General features: G+C 42.8%; 1 protein-coding gene across 3 annotated transcripts in view; it reads right to left on the bottom strand.

Moving 5' to 3' along the window:
• Positions 1 to 805: 805 nt before the first annotated feature.
• The window catches only part of Pdlim3 (PDZ and LIM domain 3), a 33,394-nt gene continuing 21,293 nt past the window's right edge, over positions 806 to 12,906 (bottom strand). The window contains exons 4-8 of one of the 3 annotated variants that reach the window (XM_075986697.1): positions 11,106 to 11,173; positions 6,019 to 6,282; positions 4,599 to 4,729; positions 2,573 to 2,684; positions 806 to 1,404 (exon numbers count right to left, since the gene is read on the bottom strand). In XM_075986697.1, the coding sequence (XP_075842812.1) occupies positions 1,215 to 1,404; positions 2,573 to 2,684; positions 4,599 to 4,729; positions 6,019 to 6,282; positions 11,106 to 11,173 (765 nt within the window). In that variant the 3' untranslated portion in view covers positions 806 to 1,214. Of the gene's footprint in view, positions 1,405 to 2,572; positions 2,685 to 4,598; positions 4,730 to 6,018; positions 6,283 to 11,105; positions 11,174 to 11,512; positions 11,701 to 12,906 lie in introns of all 3 variants that reach the window. The other 2 variants (XM_075986698.1, XM_075986699.1) reach the window with 2 other exon arrangements.

Here is a 12,906-nt window from a genome sequence, read left to right as displayed (position 1 = left end):
CTCGGGTTCCAGGGGACCCATCCCTTCCTTCTGACTTCTGGAGGTATCCGGCATGCACGTGGTACATACAATAAAATAAACCTAAAAGATAAAAAGAGCCCAAGCCCAAGCCCCCCCCCCCCAAATGTATAATGGGAAACGTATTGAATTACCCTAAACTAGAAAATTTCAATGCTCCTCCCATCAGCAGAAACTTAGGGCCCATGAGAAACAGCGAGGAGTTGAGAATGTTCTTCAGTCAATGAAGTGCTTGTCTACTAAGCGTGAAGGACGAAGTTGGATCCTCAGCCCCGTTAAAAAGGCAGGGGTGCCGACAGCTACTTGTAAGGTCACCTGGCGACGCAGAGAAGGGCAGATCCCTGGGTTGCTGAAAACTCATTCTAGCCAAACCAGCAAGCCCCGAGTCCCAAAACCCAGCATTGACAGTTCCTGAAGAATGACATGAAGGTTGATCGCTGGCCTCCACAAACATGGTCACTCTTCTTCAGGACCCCGCCCCCTCACCCCTGAACCACGAACACATTCCAGCCCCTACCATACACACAAGGGACTGAAGTATAAAAACTAACGAGGACACGAGCTTCTTATAATACTTGTCTGTTTGCATGCTAACACAGGAGTGGGTCCTCCTGCTCAAACAATGACTCCACCGAATACTGCTTCACTGGGCATTTAAAAACATGCTTCCTGTATTTATTGTGTTTGTGTTGTTCCGTGGCACAGCTATTTGTCTACAAAACAGAGAAATCCTGGAAACGGCTTCCTGACAAGCTCGCTAGGAAAAACAGACACAGACACCTGCGGATTCTGTTAGAATACAAGGTTGCTATTTGGCATTTCTTACTACAATTATCAAAAGCAATTCTGAAGGAAAAAACAACTTGACTCCCCCAAATATCCAGGTGTTACCACATCCAATGGTGGTATAACAGATGGAAATGGTGGAGCATAAGGTTGAAACATTATTGCTTTAAATGTCACCATTGCTGTCCCCAAAGATAAAGAATTGCAAATCGCAGATAATACTGGTTTTGTCAAGAGGTGGGCTTTTGCCTTCCCATTTCTTGCCCTCACTACACAATAGGATACATGCCTAAAAAGCCGTGGCTTCAGATTGGGAGGTGACTGTTCGCACTCCTGCTAAAGCCACCCATGTCGTGGGCCAGTGTAAGTGTGCGTGGGTGCGAGCATGCGTGTTCTCGTCTGCAAAGGACTTAGGCTTTGGGGTACAGAGTGACTGTGTCGTAGCCTTCTGGGGGTCTCGTACGGGCTCTCGCATGGGTCTCGCAGTACAGCTCCCCCTCCACGAAGAAGTAGCCCTTCTGCTTGAGGTTGAGGTTACAGTCAGCACACACGAAGCACTCGGGGTGCCGGTACTTATCCCGGGCCTTGACGACAGCGCCTCTGCAGGGAGAAGACAGAGAGGACATGGGTGAAACCAGTCCAGAAAGGAAGAGGATGCTGCCCGTAGGCTAGGCAGTTTCACAGTCAGGAACCACAGCACACATCGGATATTTTCATGACACATTTGGTCTCATCTCTGATACCGAGGTGTGAATAGTCTTGAACACGTAACTTCGAGAACTGTAGGTTCCTGTCTCATACCCCGCCCCCAGATTCTTTACAAGTGGGAGCACAATCTATGCAGTTGCTTTGAGTCAGCCATGGGATATAAAGTTAGAAGTCCCTCGGCTGACTTTCTGTCCTAAGTCCAGCATCTACTCTACCCAGTAGAGAGGGCACACCCATTGGGTGGGCTCACTTTAACCAAGGACACGGTTTCTTTTTCTTTAGGCGTAATAATTAGTTTTGGTGATGTCATGAGTTGCATGTTTTCAGAAATGCTGTTAAATCACCCCCTTTTCTTTCTGTCCCCCCTCAGTTCCTTCCATTCTAAGCAGGCCCCTCACTCACTCACTGCTCTCTTGGATAACTGGGCGAATTTTGTCTCTTCTTGTGCTAGGGATAAACGAATGGGAGAAGTGGCCCCGTGAAACACACTTAAGATGATATGACTCATTTAAAAACATCTGAATTCAGCAAAGGTGACTGTTTCCATGTGGAATTTCTTGACAATGAAAGTTGGCAGTATTTTAAAGATTTCTATCTTGATATTTGTATAATTAAAATAATTGGTCACACAATGCATTTTAATTCACAGCCCAATGGTCTCTGCATCTGTTTCTCTTCTATATAGAGAAGTAAGTATTCAAAGATTATATATTAATGAAATTTATATTTATAAATTTCATTAATATATAATAACAATTTAAAAAACTTGAAATCATTATTCTTGAAAATTGTTTTCATAAGCACATTTGGGCAGAATCTATTTTCACAAACGTATTTCTGAAGGTACAGCTTGCTGACTCACGTGCTATGCCAGTTTAAGGTTCTGACTACAGCACACTGGCCAAATACGCTAAAGCCTTGTAGATGTTCTATTTTAAGTTAAGGAACAGAAATTTAACCTTTTCAACATTGCCTTTTCTACATAAAGGCTTAGAAGTACAAGAACTGGAAAACTGCCAAGGAGACCCAACGTGAATTCCCGAGTTAAAGCAAGACGTACACAATGCCACTACCACACTTATCACAGAGTGGCATCCTCGGGGCACTGCCAGCTCCACCGTGGACTTTCGTAACTGGAGCCCTCACGCTTCTAGTTCCAGCGGGACGATCATCTGAAAAACAAAGCGTTTCCTTTTATGGTAGGGAACAGCTGGCTCCGTTTGTACTTGGGAGTCTATTTGACAGCGAGCACTTTAGTGTCTATTTTAAAGTGTGCACTTTAGCCCAAGGAATCCTTCAGCTGCGTCCGCCCCGTGGTTTCAAAGGGAGTAGGACCCACTGGTGCAGAAGAGACTTGGTTCTGAAACAGCCCCTTTAAAAAAATGAAATTGCTTCCAAAATCTGCTATTGGGAACTCTTGCAAGATGCTGGAGAGAGCAGAGAGCTTCTTTCATTTGATGTCTTCCGGTAAAAAAAAAATACAACATAAAATTTTCTATTCCAATGCTTTCTGAGGATACTCACCTGCTGCATATCACGTGTGTTCTGTTCCCTTTTCATTATCTGTGGACAGAAACTGCAGCCCGTGTAACCACCAGGCGGGAAATGCTCTTCCCCTCCCTCTCAACCCTAGAAACCTCTTCTCCACTTTCTGTCTATGAATTGGCCTGCTCTAGTGAATGTTCAATATAAACAGAACCAACAGCATCTTTCCTTTTATGTCCGGTTTCTTTGACCTAGCCTACAGCTTTCCAGGTTCATCCAGATTCTCACGTCAGTCAGGATCTCAGACCCTTTAGAGGTGGAATAACACTGTGTCCTGGGTATGTTATCACGTTTTGTCTATCTACTCAGGTCTCAACGGGGATTTGAATGTTTCCATCCGCCTGGTCCTTGTGAATAACTGGAATACCATTGTACAAGTGTCTGTCTGCATTTCTGCTCTGAGATGTCTGTGTAGGCACAGAACTGCTGCGCTGTTGCGGAATGAACTTTCTAAGGAGCACCTGCCCTGCTTCCCACAGTGGCTGCATCATTCGTACCCACACCACTGATGGACACAGTTGGCCATTGTTTCTGGAACCTTGCCAGCACTTAACTTCCACCTTTGCACCCATCCTCAGGAGGCGTTTCTGCCTTCTGTGCGACTCTTGAAGGGCACTGTATATCTTGTAGGGAGAAAAATGCCTGGGCTGAAGTAGAAACTTGAGGACAACAGAATTGGACGAGAAGTTAGCGCTCCGACGTACTGGTTGTGCGACCTTATCCAACTCCGCTTTTCTTCTGCCTCTGTTTCTCATTTGTCAATTGGGGCAAATAATAGTTTCTACCTTCCCGAGTAATTGTGATAACTTAGTAATACTATATGCAAGGCACTTTGCCCAGAGCAAGGAGCACTGTAGGTTTTATTTCCTATCTATCTATCTATCTATCTATCTATCTATCTATCTATCTATCTATCTATCTATCTATCTATCTATCATCTATCTATCTATCTATCTATCTATCATCTATCTATCATCTATCTATCTATCTATCTATCTATCTATCTATCTATCTATCTATCTATCTATCTATCATCTATTGTTCTTCAAGACAGGCGTTCTGTGTGTAGCCCTCCTGTTCTGGAACTCACTCTGTAGCCCAGGCTGGCCTCGGACTGAGATATCCGCCTGCCTCTGCCTCCCGAGTGCTGGCATTACAGGTGTACACCACCACACCCAGCCGTTTCATGTTTTCTTTTTTGGCCTCAGGGTTTATAATACTTCAAGGAACTGTGGGGGAAGAGGCTGAGAAATCTTCTAGTATCTGTTGAAAAGTAAATCTTTTGATTAATAAGCTATGCTGGCCCTTGACTACTATGGATAGAATTTGTTTTTGGTATTTTTTACTTAAATGAGTGGTTTTGTTTCATGAATACTTGGACACATCCAGAAAGTTCTTTCCCTAAATCCTTCTGAGCAAAGACTCACTTGAATACTGACTAAAACCAGTATTCAGACGCCCATCCCCTATGGCTCAGTTCCTCTTCTCCGCCCATCTGAGGACCTTTACACACAAGTCAGTAGATAGTAGTAGAGGCTCACCAGGCCCGTCGTTCACCATTTCCTGGAGCACCCTGAAGGAGCCTGACTGGCGAGGAGGAGTTGGTTCATCCCGATTGTCGTGGAGCATGCGGTACACATCCGATTGAGGGGGTACTGAGGCTGCGGGTTCACTGAAACACAAATATAGCTGGTGATGCATCGTCGGGGGTCCCGCGAGGCAACATGACAACAGTATCAACCTTTGTTCCCAGCCAGTGCTGAGCAGGGGTTACTCTCAAGTGAGTCTCTAGTATAAGAAATACCATGTGAATTCACAGAGGTGACTTCTGTCAGGACATGATAATTTAAAGAACAAGTCCTGGTCTGATGGCTATGTAAAACCGCCCCCCTTTAGGGAACCCCCCCCCCAGCAGACACAGTAGAGGAGTGAGCTCACTCATAGAAGTTTAAATAATGCCCTTTTTATATAAAACCAAGTTTCATATAACTTGTCAGTGAATGGAATTCACCTGACAGTGTTTCAAACCACACAGTGAAGTAACCTCCACCAATGTTTGCTAAATTGACGATTGCTTTTAGTAGTCACATTAATAATCACGAGAGCAGTTTTATTTACTATGCTTTCAGTAACTATATTACTTGTTAGGCACTAGATACTTTGTTATTTAACTGTACCACCTAGAAACTTATCTGTGTATTAAAAAATTATATATATATATATATATATATATATATATATATATATATATATATTTCTTTACAAAATGGCTTTGGGATTAACTCACTGTATAAACCCCATGACAACTCTGAGATATTGCTACATAGCATTCTCAAGTATCACAATAATTTATAGAAAGTGATTTTGCAACACTAAAAGAAGCAATGGGATTTTATTCCGTTAATAAATCTTTTTAATTGGAAAAGCTTGGTTGCAAAGGTACTTGGAACAGACATGAATAACAAAAAAGAAACTAGTCAAAATAAAGACAGAATATCTTCACTAACAGCTTGAAGAATTTGCTTTAAAACCTTAATGGAATGCAAACATTTTAGACAGGGAGACAATCCTTTCCACGCGCGGCAATTAGAGAAAGAGAAAGGATCATCCTGTAAAAGCTGTGGTGTCTCCCTGCCCCCACCTCCCATCTTTTCACCTACAAAAGACAGATGTAAGATCACCAGCCACTTCTGAGGATACTAAATCAGGCATTTATAAGGCATGCTGTAGCTTTCCAAAGACATCCATTCGGTCTTTATGTGGTTTCATTTTCTTTCTATCTGTCTCTTCTCTCCATAGATGAGTTTTATCACCAGGCTTCAATGTTTGCAATAAGATTTTTTTTCTTTGAAGCGTTCACATAGCTTTCTTTCCACCAAGACAATTAGAAGACACCGTCAAAGTCAACACCGCCCACGTGTTTAGTCAAGGGGGCCCACGGTTCAAACAGACTCATATTACCTCATTGAGGGTGTCTCCCCCAGAGCGGTGGAAACCTGACCCTGCAGTGTTTCCATAATATTGTCATCTGAGTACAGCTGCATAGGTGTATTAAATTGAGCATGGACAATCTTCACACCAGGAAGTTCCATTTCCAAAGGAATGTTAGGGGCCATCTTAGCAGCAACTTTCAAGTCGCCTGGGCAGATCGTGCTAACGGTACTGACAGAGGAAGGGGTGCTGCGTCCGCTGGCGCAGTCAACACCGGAAGGCGTGCTGCAGCCACTGTGTTAAGGACACCGTGACACAGAGACGACACGAGGGGCCGGGAGAACACAGAAAACAAGTACAGAGAGGTTAGGAGGAACTGGGACAGAAGGGGAGAGCGTATCAGTCTAATCCCTGGCTAACGTGTTCCTGAGAGGGAGGCTGAAAAAAATACACGCTCAAAGAACTTGGACACAATACAAAGTCGCAGGTGATATAGCATTTGTTGGCTTGATTCTATCAAGTCGAGGGTGGACATGTGGAAAGAGTATATAAAGCAGGTAGACAACAAATGTCTATTCTCATTAAAAAAAAATAGGCCAAAATAATTTAGCTTCTGACAATATCACAGGTAAATGGTGGAGGAATGAAGACGGCTGCTAAAAAGAAATCCCACACTAGCTCAGAATTGAGTATAATAAAGGGTTATTTATTTAGGGGTAGACTCGCAGATCACAGTCCTCTGCTCGAACGGGGAACAGCAAGGGAATCCAGCAGCCGGAAGAAAGAGCAAGTGCACTTTACATGGGCATATATAGTATAAGAGGCCACGCCCAAGTGGGCGGGTAACTTAAAGGCTACTGGCTGAAGGATTTACCACAGCAGAGGAAGATTAGCTAGATATCTTTTTATGTCTCTCAATTTTATAATTAGAGTATAAAGAATGGTATTTCATAAATTATAACACTATGTAGCACGAAGATTTAGGCTAAACATTTCAAAATAAGCTTGCTTCAGTCAGAGTCAAGCCTTGGCAACTTGTGGGACAGTCTAAATAAACATTATATTTTTGAGCTAGTTTATCAATACTTTAATATTTTAATATATTATCTTATTAAGAATATACTTTTAAAATGCCGTTCTGTAACTTAGCATAGGAGCTAGAAACAGTCAATAAATGCTCATCACCTTGCGGTTGATCACAGAACAAGTAGGTCATCTTGGATTATTCGGGGTGCTACTCTGGGCTAAGGTTTGTTTCCTTTGTACAGAGGTGTTTCATGCAAGATTTTGGACACACACACACACACACACACACACACACACACACACACACATATTTCCGTGCATATTTTTTATTTCCTTTTAAGAGCATTGTTTAGGGACTTTAAAAATATTACAAAGGTTGGTCATCCTAGTCAAGAACAAGGGCGATTTGGTTCTCTTTACGAAAACAAGCTGGCAAGCAGCCACACCCGACATGCATTTGTTAATTAGTTAGTATTAATTAACTTGGTACTGGGAATTGAACCTAGGGCCTCAGGCAGGCCAATTAGTCACTGCGTCGCTGAGCTATGTCAAGCTATTCATGTAAACCTCTGTTATGATTGCCCGTTGGTGTTGCTGTGAACTTGAGACACATACACGGATGTGATGCAATTGTCTGAAAGTCAGCTGTGAAGGATGGGACCCCCATCTTTGCATTTGCTTTGAAGGGCTACATGGTTAACTACAGCCCCACATAGACACCAAAACCCAAAAGGATGCTGGGTAGTATTTTTTTTTAATTCATTCAATGTTGCAACCTGGTTAGTGTGGACAATACTGTCAATAAATAAGTTAATTTTTTTTAGGGTCTTGTGTTGTACAACCCAACTTCCTATACCATCCGTTTTGCTCCTGCCTGTTGAGAATTTGTTTAAAAGCTAGGATGTGAGTTAGGTCGCGTACCAGAATGCCATCTGGCCTTATTCACTGTTTTTTTAGGCTCAGCACCAATTCCTAAAATTGACTTTAACTGCTAAAAGGAAGGAAGAAAATTTTCTCTTGTCAAGCAGTTTGGTCAGGATTAAATGATTTGACGTAAGCGTAATGAGGTTCGTGGACTTGAAAAATGGGAGTTTGAGACAGTGAGTTAAATCTTGAGGGACTAACATAATAGGCCCATTCAGGAGAGGCTTAGAACTTGCATGGCTTCCTGTGCATCAGACAGGATGCTAGATGCTGGGTGAACTATCATCAACGTGAACTCACAGATATGCTCTATTCGGAGTTGTAATTAGCAATCTTTTTCTGCCATTAGGGATTGTATATTGATATACATGTGCATGTGGTTTTAATTTGTCAAAGACTGTGTCTTCTATTTCTCCCTCTTTTATCATTCGAACTGGGGTCCTGTGACTCATAAATTAGGGGCCCGTGTCTACTAAATGGAGGAAATGATGTCACACCAATGAGAGTGACCTTTATAAATGTCCAAGTCAATGTTAAGAGAGTTCCTGTGTTGATTTGAATAAAATGGTTCTCAGGGACTCTAGGCACTGCAGAATGGCCTCATGAGTCCAGGGACTTAACCTTAATGACCTGGAATGCAGATGCTGGTGTGATCTCTTGAGGCTGTCTTAGTGATGTGACAGGTCATCTGGAAAGGGGACTGTGACCTCAATTATTTCACAGTCAGGTGGGCTCTCCTACGGACACTGAACTTCCCTGGGACTGTATTCAGACGTTTGGTGGGGAGGGCAGATTTCTGGATGTAACTTGTTTAAAACTACACAAAAACATTCAGATCCGTAAAAATATCTTGTGCACGTTTTGAGTTATGGCTCCGGCTTTAAGATGTCACATATTTCAATTTAAGAACAGTGGAGTGTTAAATGGCTTCAACTGTGATGAAGTCATCATGGAGCCAGAGCTAGCACCGAAACACCAGACAGAGCGACACATAAATCCCCTACACCTGTTCTACTTCAGATTGAACAAGTTGTTCATTTGCAGTGCTAGCTTGATGTGGAGTCTCTCAAAATTCTACCTTGCTGAAAAATCACTGGGAGAGAGCAGAAAGTTCTGAGGCTAGAGCAAATAGTGAGAGGAGAGAGGAAGGGAGAAGAGAGGCGTTTCCGCTAGTCTGTAGAATCTGTACGCAGGTACCTTTGTTTATTGACTCGTTTTTAGAAGATTCCTTTCTTCTAAATTCTGTTGTACTAAGAGGTATCTGCAAGTGACAAACTTGTGAATGGTTTGTCTTTATCACAACCTTAAAGTTAATATAGAATAAATTATATTTTATAATATATTATATAAATTATGCATTATATAAATATAGCAGAATGCCCCTGACTTTCTTTGAATTGTACAATCAAATGTGTCCTAGGTCTTTGTTCAATATATTTACCTATATACTATTCAATAATAAAATAGCATTTTTAACTTTTTTTTTAAGACAGGGTTTCTTTGTGTAGTGCTGGCTGTCCTAGGACTAATTCTGTAGACCAGGCTGACCTTGAACTCACAGAGATCCACCTGCCTCTGCCTCCAGAGTGCTGGGATTAAAAGCGTGTGTCCTATGCATTTTTAACTTTTAATATGGTGTGTTGTGTGATGGAAGGTGGAGTGCTGTAGGAGTAGTATTGAAAAAAAGGGAAAAGACAAGGAGAAGAAGGAATGGGAAGAAGGAGATAGAGAGCACAGGGTAGACCTAAAGGTGGAGCGGGTATAGCGGCTTCTGATGCTTCGTGTCTCCCACTCAGGAAACACGGAGTACTCTCTGGATTTCATGCCTTTATCCGGTGCACATGGGATGCTCCAGGCTCATTTCTACGTCGTGGGGATAAAACATGGTACCAACCCTACAGAGACACCTCCTGTGACGTCACAGCTTTCTTAGCGCCTTTCTACCTCTTTCCCGTTTACATTTCTCCTGTGTCTGATAGGAAAATTGTGTGGTTTATTTGGAGACAATCTCCTGACCCTTCCTGTGGCTTAATGAAGGGTCTACACTTAGAAAAACCACATATGATGTAAGGATTTACTAGTTGCAGGAATTTAGTACCTACAGGGTCAGTCACATAATTATGAAACGTATCGATTAACATATACTTAACAGTGATGAGCGTTTCAATAAGATGGCACGTAGAGATATTTAATTAATCCCCACATAAAGCAAACAATGGGAAGGCTAAATAAATCATGCCTAAGGTGTGAGATCACCTGTGTGCTACCAGTTTGGGGCACCTGATGCACCCCATTCTGCCACTTCTCTAACCCGTTAGCATCCACCTATTCTGATCAGTAGCTCCCTTGGGTTAACTAACCAAAGGACAGAGTGATGGATTTGAGGCTTCCTGAAGTTGCGATTTTGGTATTCCTTTCAACTGAAGTTCAAGTTCAATGTCTAGAGAAGATTCTGGAAATGATTGTGCCACTATAATCACGTCTCCGATTGACAGATAAAGAATTTAGAGTTTTAGTATTATCATGTTTCATATACAGTGTATTCCATGAGAGTCAGCAACACTCACAGTAACTGCTTTCCTTCTCTCTCATCTTAATACTGATTTTCACCAGACAGAAAGGTTTCTGTCTCAGGAGCCTTTCTTCCTTTGAAAGAATTCATACGTATGAAAAGCTAGTCTTCTATCAGGGCTAAAGTGGTGGGTTTGAAGGTGCAAAGAGAGGCAGGAACTGAGGTGGGATGGCCAGAGTCTGTCAAACTCATAAAGCAATCCTGGCTTCCCCTTGCTGCTGCCTGGGCTGTTTCCCTCCCCGCTTTTTTTGTCTCTGCAGGCTGGGCTTTCCTGACCTGGGACAGGGTTCATCTGTCTGCCTGAGAGGTCACTGTGTTCTGGATGGGATCCGGAGAGCTTCTGGGTCATTAGTTATAAATACACACGGTGATCACCTAAGATTTCACAGCTCTGCCATCTAGTCAATATTTACCCTCAGTAAGGGGTGCTACCTGGCTACCCTTCGCTGCTAAGTGAGTTGTTGCCTTCTGCTTTGAACATAAGCTTCACAGTGAAGAGTCACTCCAGACACCTAGAAGTTACTTTTCCGGGCAGTTAGTAAGAATTGATTAAAGGAGCATGCACTTCAAACTTCACAATCTCAGAGTTTATGACCTTGTTCGGCCTGGAATTATGAAAGGTTTGGGCCGAATATTGTGCTTGTGTTCAAAGTAGTTCACATCCTGCAAAAACAAAGGGTTAAAGAAAAATCCCTCAGTGGCAGCTCAATCTCTTGGGGGTTAAAAGTAAATGCATGAGATTTGTGCAGAGAGGATGATTAACCACCAAATACTGACATGCCTAAGAACGGTGATGACGGAATCAGACCTCGTAGCTACTAACTATTCAGGAACCGGCTGATTGGGCTCCAGAACAATTAGAGCCAAGTTCTAGACGCTTCTCTTTAAAAACAAGTGTGATAGTACCTTCGAGAACGTAAAGGAGGAAATGGCAAGAGCTGGACGTCGGGAAAGAAACCACGTTGTGAAGAACATTGGCTGGAACTGAGCGACAGTACTTACTTTTGAGGTGAACTGGGGATGAGACCCCGCAGCTGGCCGTGTAGCGCATCTTGGATATTGCTAGTTGAATAGAGCCCAATTGGTGAGTTATAGGAAGCGCTCACTACCTGTCTTTTGTCATCAATGTTTGCTGCTGCAACGAAAGGCTGGGCCCTTCTGTTGTGTGCGGCACCAATGGGTTTGAATTCCTGTACATGGCAGACAAAATACACAGAGCCACAGAACGCACAACACAGCGGTTAATGAACGAACCCGGCAGCGATGCTGTTGTTAATTGAGACATCATTATCTGCTCTAGGACTAGCAAAATGATTAGAAGAGGAATTAGGGTCCATCTCTCTACCGTGTCCCTGCAATTTACACATGCTACATTCATCGAGCAAACGTTGGCTGCAATGGACTGGACCATGATGATTGCTATCTCAAAATTCAAGCATGGTCCGGCCTTCTCTTTTTCTGGCTTCATCTTCCTTTAGGAAACTCAAAACACAGTGTATTCAAAATGAGATTTTTAGTTTAGAAAAAAAAATGGCCAAATTTAATGTCCTCTCCAGCGAGGTCACACGCGCTATCTTCTCTGTGAATGCCCTTTGGCTGTGGGACACTGGCGACAGAACCCAGGGTCCAGCACTCCCCAGGCAAGCCTGCTACCCCCACAGCTGAATGAGCTTTCCTCCGTGTTGACTGAGAGGATGAAGATCATCTGGCAACTGAGCCACGGAGAATAACTACAGTGAGTCACCTAAACTGATCTAGGCACAAATCACTTTTTTAAAAAATATTTACAGCAACAAGACCCAAATCATTAATTTGAGTACAGCTGCACTTTTAACGAGCAAGGAGAATGAGAAGACTTTGTGAAGGCGGGAATACCGCGCACAGAATTCCTTCCCTTTGTTGTGATAATGTAGCATGTGTATTTAAGGAATTCTTCATGGTTGTCCCTTTCTTGGAGGACAAATGAAAGGAATCCAGAGATGTGACATATATATGGGTATATATGGACATATATGGACGTGTGTGTGTGTGCGTGCATGTGCATTTGTATAATTTTACTTTGTTGCCCACAGGACCACACAGCAGCGTCTCAAGCCTTGAGTTTGAAACATGCCCGGATGACCCAATCTAAGCGTAGGGATAATGTTTTCTTGTTTTGAATACATTGACAATTTTCAAACCTGTTCATTTTTGTCTTAGAAGCACCAGAGGAAGCTGGTATGGATGCTAAAATACTCATGGGACTGTGCCCTGTGCACATGATTCTACCTGGCAGCCGTAGCCACATCCATCTCTATAACCTCTTTTCTTCTGTGAATATGCAGTCGGTGTTGCACACAGACTTGAAATGATGTGTGGTTATTTGAAATGTTTCCCCATAGAGGCCTACAGACCGT

The sequence above is a fragment of the Microtus pennsylvanicus genome, chromosome 9 (genome assembly GCF_037038515.1).
Source record: "Microtus pennsylvanicus isolate mMicPen1 chromosome 9, mMicPen1.hap1, whole genome shotgun sequence".
NCBI lineage: Eukaryota > Metazoa > Chordata > Mammalia > Rodentia > Cricetidae > Microtus > Microtus pennsylvanicus.
The sequence above is the reverse complement of the archived record's forward strand: the minus strand, read 5'-3'. Positions and strand labels throughout refer to the sequence as shown.